The following is a 22,244-nucleotide window of genomic DNA, read 5'->3' as shown; positions in this document are numbered from 1 at the left end:
CCACATTGCTGTGGGTCTGGAGTCACACGTAGGGCGGAGCAGGTAAGGACGGCAGATTTCCTTCCCAAAAAGATATTAGTGACTGACAATGTAAGCCACGTTTCAGCTGTACAAAATCGTGGTTGAACCACACGTGAGAAAATACAAACAGTTCTGACTGCCACATCTTAGCAAGGATATATTGGCCTTTGAGGGAGTGCAAGATAGATTTACCAGAATGATTCCTGGACTCTAGGGTTAAATTATAGAGGGAGGTTAGACAAAGTAGACTTGTATTCTCTAGAATTTAGAAGTTAAAAGAGTGATTTGATCAAAATTTTCAAATATAATCGGAAACACACAAGATCGATAGGGACAAACTATTTCCGGTGGTTAAGGATTGTGGGGCACGGTCTAATAATTAAAGCCAGGAGTGAAATTAGGAAACACTTCTACGTGCAAAGAAAGGTAGAAGCTTGCAACGGTTTTCTATAAATGGCAATTGATGCAAGACTAACTTTAGTTTTAAATCTGATAGTGTTCAGATGCCGCACCAGACCCCATTTGTTCGGACACCGCACAAGAACCCCAAATATATATTTTTTGAATTTGTAAAACTGAGGAAATGATACTTCACCCAGGAGTGATGATTCTGACCAATAGATAACTTTTATGCTAAAACAAAGTTGAAGTTAAACACAGAATTAACCACATTGACATCAAAGAAAATAGCTTTACAACGATCAGTTAAACTGTTCTTAAACACAAGGAAAAGCTTAAACTTACTATCTATACCTGCTACTAACTCCAATTAAGCAACCCAATACAGTTCAAATGTCATTTATAAATAAACAGATTACTCGCTTAGTGCAGAGACTTTTGGAGAGAGAGAGACCCTTTCAGAACCAGTACACATCTGTTCAACCTAGCAGCATTTGGCAAAACTGCGGATCAACTGAGAATCCTCCTCTCTTGTCAGACTCAAATCCTATGATAAACCGCAAAACTACAGACAGATCTGCCTCCTCCCATTAATTACATCATCTGTACCCCACTAAGATGTCACATGTCATGCTTAACAGGAACTAAATACAACCCCTCACCAATTATCTACTCTCCAGGGAATCTCCAGCAATCATAATATCCCATCAGCCCTTTATCTGTAACCAACTAAGTGGTTGGAATGAATCATGATGTGGAGATGCCGGCGTTGGACTGGGGTGAGCACAGTAAGAAGTCTTACAACACCAGGTTAAAGTCCAACAGGTTTGATTCAAACACGAGCTTTCGGAGCGCAGCTCCTTCCTCAGGTGAATGGCGAGGTATGTTCCAGAAACATTTATATAGACAAAGTCAGAGATGCTGGACAATGCAGGCATTTGCAGGTAATCAAATCATTACAGATCCAGGGAGAGGGATAATCACAGGTTAAAGAGGTGTAAATTGTCTCAAGCCCGAACAGTTGGTAGGGTTTTGCAAGTCCAGGCCAGATGGTGGGGGGTGGATGTAATGCAACATGAATCCAAGATCCCTGTTGAGGCCGCACTCATGCGTGCGGAACTTAGCTATAAGTTTTTGCTCGGCAATTCTGCGTTGTCGCGTGTCCTGAAGACCGCCTTGGAGAACGCTTACCCGGAGATCAGAGGCTGAATGCCCTTGACTGCTGAAGTGTTCCCCGACTGGAAGGGAACATTCCTGCCTGGTGATTGTTGCACGATGCCTGTTCATTCATTGTCGCAGTGTCTGCATGGTCTCGCCAATGTACCACGCTTCGGGACATCCTTGGCATCCTTCCCGTACCCGCCAACTTGAAAACAATACAGGGAAATCTATTGTCAACTTGTCAGACTACACCCTTCAACCAAACAAAATCGAAGTCCTCAGCAGAGGGCTCAATTTCTGCACCACCACCAAAATGGACCCCATCAGTCTCGCGGCAGACACGGAGGAATTCATCAGGCGAATGAGGCTCCGGGAATTCTTCCACAGACCCCAAAAGGCCGACAGCGAACCCAAGGAGACGACCAATGAACCAGAACAGCAGACCGCGAGATCTGCGGTGCAGCAAACGAAAAGGAAAGTGTTGAATTGGACCCCTCCGGAAGGCCGCTGCCCTAGACTCGACATGTATGCTGAAGCCGTCAGAAGTCGTGTCAATGCCAGATTCATCAGTCGCATTCACAAGGCAGCCCCGAACGTCACCCAAGTACAACGCAACGCCATCCGCACTCTCAAAACCAACCGCAACATCGTCATCAAACCAGCAGACAAAGGAGGGGCCACCGTCATACTGAATAGAACGGACTACTGCAAAGAAGTATACCGACAACTCAACAACCAGGAACACTACAGACAGTTACCGGCAGACCCAACCAAGGAACACATCCGCCAACTCAACAGACTGATCAGGACCTTGGATCCAGACCTTCAGAGCACCCTATGTGCTCTCATCCCACGTAATCCCCGCATTGGAGATCTCTACTGCCTCCCGAAAATACACAAGGCCAACACACCAGGCCGTCCTATCGTTTCAGGCAATGGGACCCTGTGTGAGAACCTCTCTGGCCACATCGAGGGCACCTTGAAACCCATCGTACAAGGTACACCCAGCTTCTGTCGCGACACGACGGACTTCCTACAGAAACTCAGCACCCATGGACCAGTTGAACCAGGAACATTCCTCGTCACAATGGATGTCTCGGCACTCTACACCAGCATCCCCCATGACGACGGCATTGCTGCAACAGCCTCAGTCCTCAACACGGACAACTGCCAATCTCCAGACGCAATTCTGCAACTCATCCGCTTCATTCTAGATCACAACGTCTTCACCTTTGACAACAAATTCTTCACCCAGATGCATGGAACAGCCATGGGGACCGAATTCGCACCTCAATATGCCAACATCTTCATGCACAAGTTTGAACAAGACTTCCTCACCACACAGGACCTGCAACCGATGTTCTACACCAGATACATCGATGACATTTTTTTCCTTTGGACCCACAGCGAAGAATCACTGAAACGACTACACGATGAGATCAATAAATTCCATCTCACCATGGACTATTCGCCAAATTCTGTTGCATTCTTGGACACACTCATCTCCATCAAGGACGGTCACCTTAGCACTTGGCTTTACCGCAAGCCCACAGACAACCTCACGATGCTCCACTTCTCCAGCTTTCACCCGAAACACATTAAAGAAGCCATCCCCTATGGACAAGCCCTCCATATACACAGGATCTGCTCAGACGAGGAGGAGCGTAACAGCCACCTACAGATGCTGAAAGATGCTCTCGTACGAACGGGATATGGCGCTCCACTCATTGATCGACAGTTCCAACGCGCCACAGCAAAAAACCGCACCGACCTCCTCAGAAGACACACACGGGACACCAGTGACAGAGTACCCTTCGTCGTCCAGTACTTTCCTGGGGCGGAGAAACTACGACATCTTCTTCGCAGCCTTCAACACATCATCAATGAAGATGAACATCTTGCCAAGGTCATCCCCACACCCCCACTACTGGCCTTCAAACAACCGCGCAACCTCAAACAAACCATTGTTTGCAGCAAATTACCCAGCCTTCAGAACAGTGACCACGACACCACACAAACCTGCCAGGGCAATCTCTGCAAGACATTCCAGATCATCGACTCGGATACCACCATTACATGTCGTAACACCACCCACCAGGTACGCGGCACATACTCGTGCGACTCAACCAATGTAGTCTACCTCTTCCGCTGCAGGAAAGGATGTCCCGAAGCGTGGTACATTGGCGAGACCATGCAGACACTGCGACAATGAATGAACAGGCATCGTGCAACAATCACCAGGCAGGAATGTTCCCTTCCAGTCGGGGAACACTTCAGCAGTCAAGGGCATTCAGCCTCTGATCTCCGGGTAAGCGTTCTCCAAGGCGGTCTTCAGGACACGCGACAACGCAGAATTGCTGAGCAAAAACTTATAGCTAGGTTCCGCACACATGAGTGCGGCCTCAACAGGGATCTTGGATTCATGTCGCATTACATCCACCCCCCACCATCTGGCCTGGACTTGCAAAACCCTACCAACTGTTCGGGCTTGAGACAATTTACAACTCTTTAACCTGTGATTATCCCTCTCCCTGGATCTGTAATGATTTGATTACCTGCAAATGCCTGCATTCCAAGCATTGTCCAGCATCTCTGACTTTGTCTATATAAATGTTTCTGGAACATACCTCGCCATTCACCTGAGGAAGGAGCTGCGCTCCGAAAGCTCGTGTTTGAATCAAACCTGTCGGACTTTAACCTGGAATGAATCATGACCTCATCTTTTATGATTTCTTACTGACAGCTTTAGCAGACACAGTCTGGATACCTTAACCTAGGTTATTTAATAATATTATTGCAACAAATATAAAATGTGATATATAACAATTTGTATATTCATCACAATAGATGTTTGTTAACCAAAGATATTTAGGGATATGTGGCAGAGATCTGTATATGGAGTTGAATCAAATATCTCATTAAATAGTGGAACAGACTCAAGGGGCGGGATTCTGCCGTAAACGGTGGGGCGGGCAACTCCGGTGGGAAGGAGTGGCATGAACCACTCCGGAATCCTCCGCACCTTCAGGGGCTAGGCCGGCCCCGGGGTGGATCGCGCCGCGCCGACTGGCGGGGAAGGGGCTTGGCGCTACGCCAACTGGCGCCGAACGGCCTCCGCCAGCCGGCGCGGGTTGGCGCATGCACGGGAGCACCAACAGGTGCTGGTGTCAACCCAGCGCATGCGCAGGAGGGTTCGTCTCCGCATCAACCATGGCGGAGCACCACAGCGGCCGATGCGGAGGAGTAGACTGCCACCGAGGAATAGAGTGCCCCCACGGCATAGGCCCGCCCACGGATCGGTGGGCCCCCATTGCGGGCCAGGCGACCGTGGGGGCACCTCCCGGGGCCAGATCTCCCCGCGCCCCCCGAGGCCGCCAGCACCGCCAGGTCCCGCCGGTAAAGACATCTTCCAATTTACGTCGGCGGGACTGGCAAATAAGAAAACGGGCGGCCACTCGGCCCATCGCGAGCCGGAGAATCTCCCGGGGGGGGGGGGGGGGGGGGGGGGGGGGGCGCTGCCAGCAGCCGCTGACCACGCGCCGCAATTCCCGTACCCGCCAAATCCCCGGCACCGGAGAATTTGGCAGCCGGCGGGGGCGGGATTCACGCCACTCCCTGGCGATTCTCCGACACGGCAGGGGGTCGGAGAATCCCGCCCTAGTTAAATAGCCGACTCCTGTTTCTATGAATCACAAAACGTAACTCAGATAATCACAGCAATCCTTTATTCATTACAATATTGAAGATTTCATAACTTACCATCCCTAGTTTATTCAACTTTTCATCAATCGATTTTAAGATGTCACATGCTTTTGTAACATGACCTTAAGAGAACCAACAGAAGTACAAAGATTTTTTTCAAAGTTCAACATTACAGCACAACATTTCCATTTCAAAAACATTCTGCACCCCAAAAAACGCTACTTCCACCCAGGACAAACTGCTAAAAATATTTCTTAGCAGGTATTTAACTAGAACATAGAACATTACAGCGCAGTACAGGCCCTTCGGCCCTCGATATTGCGCCGACCGTGTTGACTATCTCTAATCAAATAATTCCTTTCCAGATGATTATACATCCTATCTCTTATAAACCTTTCCAAGACTTTTCCCACAACAGAAGTAAGGCTCACGGGTCTATAGTTACCGGGGTTGTCTCTACTCCCTTCGCGAACAAGGGGACAACATTTGCTATCCTCCAGTCTTCTGGCACTATTCCTGTAGACAAAGATGACTTAAAGATCAAAGCCAAAGGCTCAGCAATCTCCTCCCTAGCTTCCCAGAAAATCCTAGGATAAATCCCATCCGGCCCAGAGGACATTTCTATTTTCACTTTTTCCAGAATTGCTAACACCTCCTCCTTATGAACCTCGAGCCCTTCTAGTCTAGTAAACTAAAAACAAAGAAATGAGCTTTTGTAATACGAATATGCCATATTGTCAACATCTACAGTGAGAGATGCTCACCTTGGACCAGATACAATTGTGCTATTGTCATCTTGATTTCAACTGCATTTTCTGGATGTTGCTCCAAGAATTCCTTAAAGTCAAAATACGGTTAATATTTTAGAATTAACAACTTTTGCAACAAAAGCAATGAAAAACAACTACTTCACAGTAAAGTTTTGACATTCAGAAGCAATACATTGCTCACAGATAAGCTTGGCAACCATTTCACACATGGACTGGTCCCTGTCCCCTGCTTACACACGGGAATAAATCCCTGGACCTAGCTCACACACAGGGATAAATCCCTGTACCCAGCTCACACACAGGAATAAATCCCTGTACCCAGCTCACACACAGGGATAAATCCCTGTACCCAGCTCACACACAGGAATAAATCCCTGTACTCAGCTCACACACAGGAATAAATCCCTGTACTCAGCTCACACACAGGAATAAATCCCTGTACTCAGCTCACACACAGGAATAAATCCCTGGACCCAGCTCACACACAGGGATAAATCCCTGTACCCAGCTCACATTCAGGGATAAATCCCTGGACCCAGCTCACACACAGGGATAAATCCCTGGACTCAGCTCACACACAGGGATAAATCCCTGTACCCAGCTCACACACAGGGATAAATCCCTGGACTCAGCTCACACACAGGGATAAATCCCTGGACTCAGCTCACACACAGGGATAAATCCCTGTACCCAGCTCACACACAGGGATAAATCCCTGGACTCAGCTCACACACAGGGATAAATCCCTGTACCCAGTTCACACACAGGGATAAATCCCTGGACCCAGCTCACACACAGGGATAAATCCCTGTACCCAGCTCACACACAGGGATAAATCCCTGTACCCAGCTCACACACAGGGATAAATCCCTGGACTCAGCTCACACACAGGGATAAACCCCTGTACCCAGTTCACACACAGGGATAAATCCCTGGACCCAGCTCACACACAGGGATAAATCCCTGGACTCAGCTCACACACGCAGACAGATCACAAAACACAGCTCACGTTGGACTGATCGAGGCACAGGATGAGACAAATTGCTCAGACACACCTGTAAAGATCTCCTCACTAATATCAGCTTGTGCCAAAATTAGAAAAGCTGTCCCCCAAACTAGTCAGCTTACAGCCTGGCAGAGTTATATTCACAGAATCATATTTAATAGCCAATCTCCCATCTCCTCAACATTTCTAGTTATGTCCTGATCTACCAGTAAGACTTTAAAATTAATTTATGGAATGTGGGCATCGCTGGTTAGGCTAGCATTTATTGCCCAATTCTAGTTGCCCTTCAGAAGGTGGTGATGAGCTGCCTTTCTGAACCCTGCAGTCCCTGAAGTGTAGGTACACCCACTATGATGTTAGGGAGTGAGTTCCAGGATTTTGCCCCAGTGACAGTAAAGGAACAGTGATATATTCGCAAGTCAGGGTGGTGAGTGACTTGGAGGGGAACCTCCAGGTTAGATTCTTGGTAGTGTGGACGAGCAGAGAGATCTCCGTGTCCATGTCCATAGATCCCTGAAAGTTGACACCCAGGTTGAGAGGGTTGTTAAGGCGTACGGTGTGTTAGCTTTTATTGGTAGAGGAATTGAGTTTTGGAGCCATGAGGTCATATTGCAGTTGTACAAAACTCTGGTGCGGCCGCATTTGGAGTATTGCATGCTGTTCTGGTCGCCACATTATAGGAAGGATGTGGAAGCATTGGAAAGGGTACAGAGGAGATTTACAAGGATGTTGCCTTGTATGGAGGGAAGATCTTATGAGGAAAGGCTGAAGGACTTGAGGCTGTTTTCGTTAAAGAGAAGGTTAAGAGGTGACTTAATTGAGGCATACAAGATGATCAGAGGATTAGATAGGGTGGACATTGAGAGCCTTTTTCCTCGGATGGCGATGTCCAGCACGAGGGGGCAAAGCTTTAAGTTATGGGGAGATAGATATAGGACAGATGTCAGAGGTAGGTTCTTTACTCAGAGAGTAGTAAGGGCGTGGAATGCCCTGCCTGCAACAGTAGTGGACTCCCCAACACTAAACGCATTCAAATGGTCATTGGATAGGCATGTGGACGATAAGGGAATAGTGTAGAGGGACTTTAGAGGGGTTTCACAGGACGGCGCAACATCGAGGGCTGAAGGGCCTGTACTGCACTGTAATGTTCTATGTTCCAGGTTGTGGGTTTCTGCTGCTCTTGTCCTTGTAGATGGTAGAGGTTGTAGGTTTGGAAAGTGCTGCGTAAGGAACCTTGGGAAGTTACTACACTGCATCTTGTAGATGGTACACACGGCTGCCACTTCGTCGATGGTGAAGGGTTTGAATGTTTGTGGAAGGAGGAGCAATCAAGTGAGCTGCTTGGTCCTGCATGGTGTCGAGCTTCTCAAGTGTTGTTGGAGCTACACTCATCCAGGCAAGTGGAGAGTATTCCATTACACTCCTGACTTGTTCCTTGTAGATGGTGGACAGGCTTTGGGAGACTGACCAAAGGTGCAGCACAGCGATTTACAGTGGAATCCACAACACTGACTCTTGACCCACAATGTCTCCTGGCATCAGGCCAAACATCGGCAAGGAAACCTCCTGTTGATTTCCACCTACCGGTCTCTCTCAGTGCTCCTCCAAGTTAACCACCACTTGCCATACAAGGGGAAGCAATGGTCCTAATGTTTTTGGTCACTAAGGGCAATTTATCATGGCCAATCCACCTGCAGGTCTTTGGACTGTGGGAGGAAACCGGAGCACCCGGAGGAAACCCACGCAGACACGGGGAGAATGTGCAGACTCCGCACAGACAGTGACCCAGCGGGGAATCGAACCTGGGACCCTGGCACTGTGAAGACAAAGTGCTATCCACTTGCGCTACCGTGCTGCCTGACTTCCCAAAGTCTTTCTGAGGCACAAGACGGGGGCGTGAAGGAATACTCTCCATGCCCGAATGAGTACAGCTCTAGCAATGCAACTCAACACCATCCGGGACAAGGGAGGCTGCTTGATTCGCATCCATCCACAAAATATCATTAAGCCCCCCCAACTACCAATGCACAAAGCTGCAGAATGTACCATCTACACGATGCACTGAACCAATTTTCAAGTTTTCTTCCCAGCAGCTCCACAATCCACAACATCAACAACTGATAAGACAAGGGCAGCAGACACATGGGAGCAACACTACCTGTCATTTCAAGGCCAAGTCACATACTATCCAATATTAGCACTCTTTCAGTGTGGCTGGTTAAAACTCTAGAACTCTACCCAACAGCATTATGGCAATACTCTCATCACACGGACTGCAGTGGTTCAAGGCGTCAGCTCAGTAACACCTGATTGAGGGCAAATAGTGAGAGGCAATAACTGCTGGCTTTGAACAAAAAAAAAAGAAACTGAGATGACCATATCTACTCTCCAAAATGCTCCGAAAGAAATATTTTGGATACGGTCAACAATACTATGAATTAATGGTAAGATATTCTTACTATTCTGTACAGTGCCGCTGCTCATTTTTGAAATTCCTAATAATATTCATCTTTAAATAGTTATACTAATAGAAACTCTTTGAAAGAGGCAAGTGTGGTTTCTTTGAGGCTTAGTACCCTGATATATGATTTTAGTGAATCATCCAGATAGAGGTCAGAATTTTGAGCTTGACTGATTTAAGCTGGGACATAACTGACTATTCTCTGCAGTTCTACAGTTGGTCTGATAACAGGGCAACAAAGAAAGATTTCACTGCATTGGCAGCTAAAACAAACAGGACAGCTTCTATTTAGTAGTTCTATTAATTTGAAATATTAAAAACAACTGATTTCCTGATGAGTCAAAGTGCCATATTTTGAAATTTAGCAATACAATTTGGAAGTACCCAGCATAAACCACCAAGCAAGGTTTGTTACAGTTTTACTTGAGCCTTAGAAACCTGCATAATAACAATCATCATTTTGATTAGAACATGGTGCATTGATAAGTGTCACAGACTTTGGATAAGCAGTTTCACGCATCACTATTTAAGCAGATTTGATCTCAAGCTAAGATAAAGAAGCTCATTACATCTTTTATTGAACAGCCCAAACTGCTTCAGCTGATATGATCCACAAACAGCAATCAGATAAATAAACACCTAACCTAATTTAAGTGACATCCAATATGTAAATTCCATATTGGATACAAGCAACGGCACTTATCTGCAAGTCAAAGAAGCTCAATTTATAAAAGCTGCACCAGGTTTAAAGGAGTCGACACTAAACCAAGGCTAATTATGGCCAATGGTTTCATTTATCCAAACTAGCTTACCTGCAGGAGCTGAATAGCCTTGGTATGCTGTTTTTCTCGGCAAAGTTGTGCTGCCTGAATTAAAACTGGTAGCGGAGTCTCTGGGTTCTGCTTCTGCAAACCTAATGTTAGTTTTCGACACTGATCAGCCTATGCACAAAAAAAGTCAAATATTTATTTCTAACATCTTAAACCACAGCCATATGGACACTCTTTAGAAAAACACAGCTGGGATAGTCGAGTGGAGTCTTGTTTTGGGTCTATTTAAACCAACAATGGTGAGTGTCGTAAGGATTCCAACAACGTCTTCTATGAAGCATGAAAAAATAACTTGCAAACAATACAGTTGATAATCTTATGGTTACTTTTATCCATTCTGAGTTTATAACATTCAGCTTATTACATATCGAAAATCATTAAAGTCTATTTTTGTTTTGTGGGCAAATCAGTTAAAAAAAATTCTCCCAAATGCAAAAAATATTATCCACAGTTCCCTGGCTTAAGATTAGATGTAGAAATTTGGAGTGGATCACAATGAATATCAGAATACACTCTGGTGGATCACATCCCCAATATCATGTATACTGTGCTCCATAAGGTCAGCGACGTGCTCTAACACATCTCCACATATGATTGTGAACAGCAAAATAAATCAAGATTGCAATTAGAGAATTTCTTAAAGATGACCTGGCGGGCAGCATGTGGCACAGTGGTTAGCACTGGGACTGTGGCGCTGAGGACCCGAGTTTGAATCCCGTCCCTGGGTCACTGTCCGTGTGGAGTTTGCACATTCTCCCCATGTCTGCATGGGGCTCACCCCCACAACCCAAATATGTGCAGGTTAGGTGGATTGGTCATGCTAAATTGCCCCTTAATTGTAGAAAATAAAATAATTGGCTACTCTAAATTTTTTTTTAAAAGATGACCTGGCTGTTTTATGTAAACGACATGCACCAAATCCTCAAACACGAAAGGACTGCCGTGCACTGACGTGGTTTTCAAAATGATTGTTCACTAAAACTTAGTAAGACATCTTACAACATCAGGTTAAAGTCCAACAGGTTTGATTCAAATCACTAGCTTTCAGAGCGCAGCTCCTTCCTCAGTGATTCACCTTAATTCACCTGAGGAAGGAACTGCGCTCCGAAAGCTAGTGATTTGAAACAAACCTGTTGGACTTTAACCTGGTGTTGTAAGACTTCTTACTGTGCTCACCCCAGTCCAACGTCAGCATTGTGACATCATGACTAAAAACTTAGTGTAAGTTTAATCACTGAGGAAGGAGCTGCGCTCCGAAAGCTAGTGATTTGAATCAAACCTGTTGGACTTTAACCTGATGTTGTAAGATGTCTTACTAAGTTTTAGTGAACAATCATTTTGAAAACCACGTCAGTCCTTTCGTGTTTGAGGATTTGGTGCATGTCGTTTACATAAAACAGCCAGGTCATCTTTTAATTCAAAATCCAAGTCACACTGGGGTGAGCACAGTAAGAAGACATTGTTTGGTAAAAGCAAGATTGCAACCATTACCCTGTGTAGCATTTTCAACTATTTATCATCTTACTATCATAATGGTAATTAAGTTGCCTTAGTCACAGCAATTAACATAGGAACCTTCATATACCAATTAACACTACAAAATGCATCCCCCAACTAAAACCAAAGTTCTGCCCCAGTATCAATAAAATGTTGCTTAGTCTCTCTGTGTTAGGATACAGAACTGGCTTGGTTACAGAAGAGAGAGTGTAGCAGTGGAAGGGTGATTTTCAGAATGGAGATCTGTATCTACTGGTGTTCTGCAGGGATCAGTGCTGGGACCCCTGTTATTTGTAATATATATAAATGATCTGAAGGAAAACATGGGTGCTCTGATTAGTAAGTTTGCGGATGACACGAAGATTGACGGAGTTACTGATAGTGCTGAGGATTGTCAGAGGATACAACAGGATATATATAGATTGGAGACTTGGGCACAGAAATGGCAGCTGGAGTTTAATCCGGACAAATGTGAGGTGATGCATTTTGGGGGATCAAATCTTGGTATGAATTATACTGTAAATGGCAGAACCCTTAGGAACATTAACATATAGAGGGATCTGGGCGTGCAGGTCCACAGTTCCCCAAGTGATTTAGAAGGCATATGGCATGCTTGCCATCACCAGCTGGGGCACTGAGTACAGGAGTTGGGAAATCATATTGCAGCTGTATAAAATTCTTGGTTAGGCCGCATTTGGAGTATTGCGTGCAATTCTGGTCACCACATTATCAGAGGGACGTGGAAGCTTTGGAGAGAGTGTAAAGAAGGTTCACCAGGAAGTTGCCTGGTCTCGAGGGTGTTTGCTATGAGGAGAGGTTGAAACTATGATTGTTTTCATTGAAAAGATGGAGGCTGAGGGGAGACCTATGAGAGGCATGGACAGGGTGGATAGTCAGAGGCTTTTTCCAGGGGTGCAAGTATCAATTACAAGGGGGCACAGGTTCAAGATGAGAGGTTACCTCACAGTCTGCATACCTAGGTTCTTTTAATAATAACACTGCAACAAATATGTATCTTAACCCAAGCTTTTAAAAGTATTACTGCAACAAATACAAAATATAATATATAACAATCTCTACATTCATAGAACATACATAGAACATAAGAGTGCAGAAGGAGGCCATTCGGCCCATTGAGTCTGCACCGACCCACTTCAGTCCTCACTATCCCCGTAACCCAATAACCCCTCATCACAAGTGGTTCCACCATAAGACGGTGAAAGATTGTCTCAGCGGCCTCCTCCAGTAGAGAAACAGAGGAGAGTGGGGTCATTGCACAACAAATCTCCAAAGCTTTTGGTGCCATTCTCTCTCCCAGGAAACTGGGAAATGCAGTACAGACGTTTCAGCAGGGCTAAATGAGAGCCTGATACCGAGTTCCATGAAAATAGTGTAGCTCGATCATGCCCTTTTTAACCTTACTTGTGACCAAAACCGAGATTGAAACCTAAAAAAAAATACAGAACTTTATATCCTTAATTACACCAAGCTCAAGGTGAAAAGCCAACTAAGAGCTGGAGTTTGGATTTCTAACTGTAACTCACTGATTACTCTGTTACCTCAGTTAGAAATCAGCAAATTTTTAGTTTTGATACAAGAACGATAATGGTTTGCATGAAGATTATAATCTTGAAATGGTTCCTCAGAATGTGGCTCAAATTATTTTATCAAACTACGTTCAGTAGGGCAGCAATATCCCCTAAAGAGCAAACAAATCTTTGCAACACGTGTGTGTCAGGCTTCTTGATCAAAATGAAATCATTTTTAATTTATAAAGTCATCGTGTATGCAGCATTGAAACCACTACCAACTAATATGTGTAGAAATCCAGAACACTCCTCCTTGCTGTTTAAATAAATGGTCACTTCCACGTATATTCCTATCATAGAATGGTTAGAGCCATTTGTCCTATTGTGTCTTATCAGTAACTGACCTAGTATTATGCCTTTTCCCTGTAGCTCCGCTAGCCTTTTCTCTTCAGATAATTATCCAATTCTATTTTGAAGGCCTTGACTGAAACTGCCTCCACCACACTTTAAGACAATACACTCCAGATCCTATAAGGCCATAAGGCATAGGAGCAGAATTAGGCCATTCGGCCCATCGAGTCTGGTCTGCCATTCAATCATGGATGATGTTTCTCATCCCCATTCTCCTGCCTTCTTCCTATAACCCCTGATTCCCTAATTAATCAGTATTGTCTCTGTCTTAAAGACACTCGAGTGATTTGGCCTCCACAGCCTTCTGTGGCAAAGAGTTCACAGATTCACCACCCTCTGGCTGAAGAAATTCCTTATCTCAGTTTTAAAGCATCGGCCCTTTAGTCTGAGATGGTGTCCTCTGGTTCTAGTTTTTTCTCCAAGTGGAAACATCCTCTCCACATCCACTCTATCCAGGCCTTGAAGTATCCTGTAAGTTTCAATAAGATCCTCCCTCATCCTTCTAAACTCCAACGAGTACAGACCCAGAGTCCTCAACTGCTCCTCATATGACAAGCGTTTACTGCATGAAAATGTTTCTCCTCGTGTCATCACTGCTTCTTTTGCCAATTACCTTAAATCAGTGTCCTCTGGTTCTTGATCAATCAGCTAACTGGAACAGTTTCTCTCCATCTACTCAGTCCACAACCCTCATGATTTTGAACACCTCTTTCAAATCTGCTTTTATTTTTCTCTTCTCCAAGGATATCAGAACAGATACTCGAAACCATTCATGTAAATCAAGTTTCTTATCCTTGGCACCATCCTCATGAATATTTCCTGCGCCCTTTCTTTTTTTTTCCTCTTTTAATAAAAATTGAATACCCAATTCATTTTTTCCAATTAAAGAGCAATTTAGCGAGGCCAACCACCTATCTTGCATACCTTTGGGCTGTGGGAGTGAAACCCCCGCAAACACGGGGAGAATGTGCAAAGTCCACACAGACAGTGACCCAGAGCCTGGATCGAACCTGGGACCTCGGCGCCGTGAGGCAGCAGTGCTAACCACTGTGCCACCATGCTGCCCTATCTGCACCCTTTCTATTGCCTTCACATTCTTCCTAAACTATGATGCCCAGAACAGGACATTAATTCCCAGTTGAGGCTGAACCAGTGTTTCATATACAGGTTTATCATGACTTCCTTGCTTTTGTACCCTTTGCCAGCAATAATAAACCCCAGAATCCCATATGCTTTATTAACCACTTTCAATCTGCCCCATTATTTATGATTTGTGGGCATAAAAACCACATTCGTCTATTCCTGAATCTGCTTCCGAATTATACCAATCAGTAATTCACCAAAGCTCCTTCGACAGCACCTTCCAAACCTGCGACCACTACCACCTAGAAGCACAAAGGCAGATGCAGGGGAACACCACCACCTGCAAATTCCTCTCCAAGCCAGACATCATCTTGACTTGGAACTATACAGCTACTCCTTCATCCTCCCAAAGGGGCTGATTTAGCACAGGGCTAAATCGCTGGCTTTGAAAGCAGACCAAGGCAGGCCAGCAGCACGGTTCGATTCCCGTAACAGCCTCCCCGAACAGGCGCCAGAACGTGGCGACTAGGGGCTTTTCACAGTAACTTCATTGAAGCCTACTCGTGACAATAAGCGATTTTCATTTTTATTTCATTTTATTTCAAAGGCACAGTGGGTATACCTGCACCGCATAGACTGCAGTGGCTCACCACCACCTTCTCATGGGCAATTTGGGATCAGCAACAAATGTCGGCCTCGCCAGCAATACCCACACCCTGTGAAAGAATTTAAAAAGGAGTTTGGAAGTCCAAGTACACCTGTCACTCAGCCAATTTAATCTCCACACTGCTACTATCCCTTTTATTACACAGCTTCAACTTTGCTGCAAACACTTTATCAAATGTCTTTTGTTTAGTGCACTTACAGATTACCCTCATCAACCCTGTTACCTCACCAAAAAATCCAACCAAGTTAAACATGATTTACCCTTAACAAATCCATGCTGGTTTTCCTTAATAAAACTCAATTGTGCAAATGACTGCTAATTTTGTCCCACATCATATTCTCCCCGTCTTTGCGTGGGTTTGACCCCCACAACCCAAAGATGTGCAAGGTAGGTGGATTGAACACGCTAAATTGCCCTTTAATTGGAAAAAATTAATTGGGTACGCTAAATTTTTTTATTTTTTTTAATTTGTCCCACATTATCATTTCTAAAAGCTTTCCCACTACTGAGGCAGATGACTTCTCATCACAACTGGGAGAAGTTAGAAATGTAATAGATTTTAAGCAGGTGAAACGGGCAGGGTGGAATAAGCACCCTTGTTGCCCATGTGCTCGCTCAAAACCTGATACATCTCGAACTTCTTGTTTTTAATGAAAGGTCAATGACCTGAAATATAAAATTTGTGATTCCATCCTCAGAGGCTCCCAGACCGGATTATTTCCAGTGTGTGCTACTTATATTGTGTAACAGTTATGTCAACAGTTTGGCAAACAAGTGTCCTGCATAGATTTCTACAATGTTTGCAATGTGGTTAAAGATTTGGGGACAATATTGTTCTTTTTAGGGAAGCAGGTAGTTGTGGTGGGGGAGATTTATAAAAAAGAAGATTTTCACATTACCTGATTTGTATGCATCGCCAACAAAGCCTTATTGAATTCAACAGTTTGCATCTGTTTCTGGGTGAGTTTATGCTCCACCCCCTCTGTATTGGTCAGTTTTACTTTTTTCTTTGAATCAAACACATTTTGGTCCTACAAGAAACAGTTTCAGATTTGGATTAGAAGTTTTCAGCTCACAGGCATGAGATTATAAACAGGAGTGCTGTAAATTTCATTTATAGAAAAGATGTGAAATTATTGAAGGGTGAAGCTATGGCATACATACATACATACACTACGTATATACATACATTACATATATACTAAGAACAAAGAAAATTACAGCACAGGAACAGGCCGTTTGGCCCTCCCAGCCTGCGCCGATCCAGATCCTTTATCTAAACCTGCTGCCTATTTTCCAAGGATCTACTTCCCTCTGTTCCCCGCCCGTTCATATATCTGTCTAGATGCATCTTAAATGATGCTATCGTACCCGCCTCTACCACCTCCGCTGGCAAAGCATTCCAGGCACCCACCACCCTCTGCGTAAAAAACTTTCCACGCACATCTCCCTTAAACTTTCCCCCTCACCTTGAAATCGTGACCCCTTGTAATTGACACCCCCAATCTTGGAAAAAGCTTGTTGCTATCCACCCTGTCCATACCTCTCATAATTTTGTAGACCTCAATCAGGTCCACCCTCAACCTCCGTCTTGCCAACGAAAACAATCCTAATCTACTCAACCCTTCTTCATAGCTAGCACCCTCCGTGCCAGGCAACATCCTGGTGAACCTCCTCTGCACCCTCTCTAAAGCATCCACATCCTTCTGGTAATGTGGCGACTAGAACTGCACGCAGTATTCCAAATATGGCCTAACCAAAGTCCTATACGACTGCAACATGACCTGCCGACTCTTGTACTCAATACCGTGTCCGATGAAGGCAAGCATGCTGTATGCCTTCTTGACCACTCTATCAACCTGTGTTGCCACCTTCAGGGTACAATGGACCTGAACTCCCAGATCTTTCTGTACATCAATTTTCCCCAGGACTCTTCCATTGACGGAATAGTCCGCTCTTGAATTAGATCTTCCAAAATGCATCACCTCGCATTTGCCTGGATTGAACTCCATCTGCCATTTCTCTGCCCAACTCTCCAATCTATCTATATATCTATATTTTGCTGTAATACATACAATGCAATACATACATATAATACATACAAATTAGGAGCAGGCGGCCCCTCCAGCTCCGCCATTCAGTAAGATAATGACTGGTCTGATTGGAACCTGAACCTCACATTCCTGCCGACCCCAATGTCCTTTCTCCCCTTTCTCATTTTCTTCTATTTCTCTCTCCACAGATGTTGCTGAGTTTATCCAGCATTTTCTGTTTCATTTCAGATTGCCAGCATCCGCAGTATTTTGCTTTTATTTGAAACATACTCTGAACTGCTTCTAACGCATTAACATCTTTCCCTAAATAAGGAGAACAACACTGTACCCAGAGCCTAGATGTGGTCTCACCAATGCCACACACAACTGAAGCAGAATCTCCCTAGCCTGGAGAGACAGGTAAAGGGTCCAGGGGCCAGCTCGCATTGCGGAAGAAAGTGACAGAGGCGTCATAATATTTGTGCAAAGAGTTGTTCAATGTGTTGTACAATACCTCATTCCGATAGTGCCGCACCCAACCCCAACCCCTTCCCACCCCCTCCCTCCTACCCCAGTGCCCTCACTGCTGCTCAATGTGCATGGCCCTCCTAGATCTATAACAACCCCAGGATGCATATCGGACGTGGGGGCAGCCAGCTGCTTACATCATCCCGTGGCCTTCAGTGCCCCTGGCGGGCGTCGTCTGGGGCCGGCTCACTTGTCGGCGGCACATGCATAGCCATGCTGCTCTGTCCCGTGTTCTGACCCCGAGACGCAGCCTCATCAGAGAGGTGGAACTAGGGGGAGCTGGGGGCCACCCTCGCCAGTCCATGGAATGGGTCTGGGTTGGTGCTCACGCCCCCTCCTGCCGGCCAGAGGGTTTGGGTCCTGGCTGCCCCTGTATCATCAGCTCTGCCAGCACTGACATAAGAACTAGGAGCAGGAGTAGGCCATCTGGCCCCTCGAGCCTGCTCCATCATTCAATGAGATCATGGCTGATCTTTTGTGGACTCAGCTCCACTTTCCCACCTGAACACCATAATCCTGTATTCCTTTATTCTTCAAAAAACTATCCATTTTTATCTTAAAAACATTTAAGGAAGGAGCCTCAACTACTTCACTGGGCAAGGAATTCCATAGATTCACAACCCTTTGGGTGAAGAAGTTGCTCCTAAGCTTAATCTTCAATCTACTTCCCCTTATTTTGAGGCTATGCCCCCTAGTTCTGCTTTCACCCGCCAGTGGAAACTGTAGCCATCTAAGATGGACACTGGGCTACAAAATGGAGAACTGCTAAGACTGCAGGGAAAAACAGTCATAGTGAGGACAAACAGCTTGCAGAAGACTGTTTTGCATTCTGCACGTACAGAAACCAGTTTCTAGCCAGGTGCAGAGTTTCAGCCAAAGGTGCAAATGGGAAACAGATCTGCATAGTAATGAGGTGATCCAGATCCAGACCCCGGACAATAGAAACATTTAAGTATCAATGGATACTTTTCCATAGACGCCCAGACAGAATGGCGCCAAAGCAACCAAACACAAAGAGCCGTAGGGACCGCCCCAAGGAACGACCCTAGGATTGGGGAGTTCGAAAGATATCGATTGGGAAAGACCCAATCGATGAGGGAGCCGCCCCAAGGGGGCCTGAACCTCCTGGGACCTATAAGAGTAGGTCCCGCACATGGTTCGGTCTGTTTTGCTCCGGCCCAGATCTGCTGTTGCTTCCAGACTCCGGCCCAGACCTGTTACATCGCATCCTGACTCCAGTTTTCATCACCGGCCGTTGAGCATCAGCCATCGAACTGTAAGTGCCAACACAACGATCGCTACGTGATCCAGACCTTGCTAGCCTTGACAACTTTGCGAATCAGAAAGTTGCAGACCAAGAACGGGACGAAGGCCTTGTTCCCTGACCTTGCTTGTTCCTGTCTAGATAAGTATTTAGTTGTTTAGTATTAGAAGTAAGTTAGTCTCTTTAGCGTATGCATGTGTATTTATTATATTTGTTATAATAAACACCAATCGTTTGGACTTACTAATCGGTGTACGGATTTATTACTTTGAACCTGACCTTGATATACTTGCGACGGTGTCTCAATACGGCACCTGGCGACTCCGAGCACAATTACACATACAGAGCCATAGTAGTGTTAAGCACACGGCCTTTAAACGGAGGCGTGTTAATCACACTCCAGTAAAATGAGCAACAAAACAACCTCCCCGCATTTATCCTATCTATTCTCTTCATAATTTTATATTTTTCCACAAGATCCCCCCCACATCCTTCTAAATTCCAACGAGTACAGTCCCAGTCTACTCAATCTCTCCTCGTAATCCAACCCCCATGGCGGTTCCCCATGGTCTGCACCATTGTGTTGAAACCCTCGGCGATGCTCATCAGTGACTGGGACACATCCCCCAGTTACTGGGCCGTGCTCTGCAGGGCCTCAGCCATGCCCACCTGCGACTGGTTCAAGCTCCGCAGCGCCTCGGTCATTGCCATCTGAGAGCAGGATGTGTCCCACAGAACCTCAGCAAGGTCAGCCTGGTACTGGGTGACATCCCCCAGTGAGGCAGACACATTGCCGAGACCCTCAGCCATGGCCGTCACCGACTGCGCGATGCCTTGGACACCTTCACTCATGGTGCACCAGGCTCCCGACTGCGATAACCACCCTAGCAGTGTTGGCCTTGGTGCCACTCATTGACGGTGCCATCTCTTCCGCCTATAGCCTCTGGGACTCTTCCAATTGGCTATGGATCTGCTGGAGTGACGCTGACATCTCCCTCAGAACGTCCCGGCCGCTCCCTAACGCTTCCATCAGCTCCGGGTAACCCTGTACCAAAGGCGCAGCATCAGGCGGAGACCCAGTCTGGACCCTCTCACGGCGATTAAGGGAGAGCTTTTTTTGAGGGGACACAGAGAGGGCATTGTTAGCCACATGCATGATTCACTGTTGTGAGGGAGGGGTGGAGGGAGGATTGGAGGGGTGGATGGAGGGACTGAAGGGGGAGGGGGATGGAGGGAGGGTTGGGGGTCACCTGGGGGATGCACCCTAGTCGGGTTGGACATTGGTGTCAACTCACCCTAGCTGCCACCCGGTGTAGGTCGTTGACCTTCTTCCGACACTGGAAGCAAGTCCCCCTGGTCACACTGCCCGAGCTGACTGCTGCCCCCAACTTGACCCAGGCAGCACTGGCTGCCCTGTGGCTCACCCTCCGTGACCCTCGTGGGAACAGGACATCCCTCTGGTCTCCACCCAGTCCAGGAGCCTCCCCAGGTCAGCATGCACGAATCTTGGGGCTGGTCTCCTCGACGTCATTGTTGCTAGCTGCCTGGGGTTGGCAGAGCAAGTGCAGCTTAAGTGCTGCTCGACCTTGTTAGTAGGGGGCTGGCGAGCGCAGTCTGCTGGCGAATCTGCTGGTGAGCCGGCATTTTGGGGCGGGAAGCCCGCGAGGCCTCGCTAAGTGGACCAATTAACGTTGAACAGCGTTGTCGGCCTCGCTGGGCTGAGCGCCGGGAAACTCACGACAATTCCCGCTCACTACAGCACTTAGAAATGTTTCCGGAGAATCGTGCCCTCCATTTGCGCGACCGTTGCTCTTTGCAGTCTCATGACTTTTTCACAATTTACTTTCCTATCTATCATGTGTTGTCAGCAAATTTGGTACCATCATACCGGTACCAAAGAAGAACCAGGCAACGTGCCTCAATGACTACCGCCCGGTGGCCCTGACGTCAGTTGTAATGAAGTGCTTCGAGAGGCTGATCATGAAGCGCATCACCTCCATACTCCCGGAACGCCTTGACCCACTTCAATTCGCATACCGTCGCAACCGGTCCACATCAGACACCATTTCCCTGGCCCTACACTCATCCCTAGGGCATCTCGAAAACAAGGACTCCTACATCAGACTCCTATTTATTGACTACAGCTCCGCCTTCAACACCATAATACCAGCCAAGCTCATATCAAAGCTCCAAAATCTAGGACTTGGCTCTCCACTCTGCAACTGGATCCTTGACTTTCTGACCAACAGACCACAGTCAGTAAGAATGAACACCAACACCTCCTCCACAATAGTCCTCAATACCGGTGCCCCGCAAGGCTGCGTACTTAGCCCCCTACTCTACTCCCTGTACACACACGACTGCATGGCAAAACTTGGTTCCAACTCCATCTACAAGTTTGCTGACGATATGACCATAGTGGGCCGGATCTCGAATAACGACGAGTCCGAATACAGGAGGGAGATAGAGAACCTAGTGGAGTGGTGCAGCGACAACAATCTCTCCCTTAATGCCAGCAAAACTAAAGAGCTGGTCATCGACTTCAGGAAGCAAAGTACTGTACACACCCCTGTCAGCATCAACGGAGCCGAGGTAGAGATGGTGAGCAGTTTCAAATTCCTAGGGGTGCACATCACCAAAAATCTATCCTGGTCCACTCATGTCGACGCTATCACCAAGAAAGCACAACAGCGCCTTTACTTCCTCAGGAAACTAAGGAAATTCGACATGTCCACATTAACCCTTACCAACTTTTACAGATGCACTATAGAGAGCATCCTATCGGGCTGCATCACAGCCTGGTATGGCAACTGCTCGGCCCAGGACCGCAAGGAACTTCAGAGAGTCGTGAATACCGCCCAGTCCATCACACGAACCTGCCT

The 22,244-nt window shown here is 46.3% G+C and overlaps 1 protein-coding gene across 1 annotated transcript in view; it reads right to left on the bottom strand.

Moving 5' to 3' along the window:
- Window positions 1-22,244, bottom strand: part of srp72 (signal recognition particle 72) — a 92,824-nt gene that overhangs the window by 51,195 nt on the left and 19,385 nt on the right. The window contains exons 7-10 of the mRNA XM_038792997.1: window positions 16,437-16,568; window positions 10,333-10,461; window positions 6,048-6,120; window positions 5,341-5,405 (exon numbers count right to left, since the gene is read on the bottom strand). Coding sequence (XP_038648925.1) covers window positions 5,341-5,405; window positions 6,048-6,120; window positions 10,333-10,461; window positions 16,437-16,568 — 399 coding nt within the window. The remainder of the gene's footprint in view (window positions 1-5,340; window positions 5,406-6,047; window positions 6,121-10,332; window positions 10,462-16,436; window positions 16,569-22,244) is intronic.

The sequence above is a fragment of the Scyliorhinus canicula genome, chromosome 3 (genome assembly GCF_902713615.1).
Source record: "Scyliorhinus canicula chromosome 3, sScyCan1.1, whole genome shotgun sequence".
Taxonomy (NCBI): Eukaryota; Metazoa; Chordata; class Chondrichthyes; order Carcharhiniformes; family Scyliorhinidae; genus Scyliorhinus; species Scyliorhinus canicula.
The sequence above is the reverse complement of the archived record's forward strand: the minus strand, read 5'-3'. Positions and strand labels throughout refer to the sequence as shown.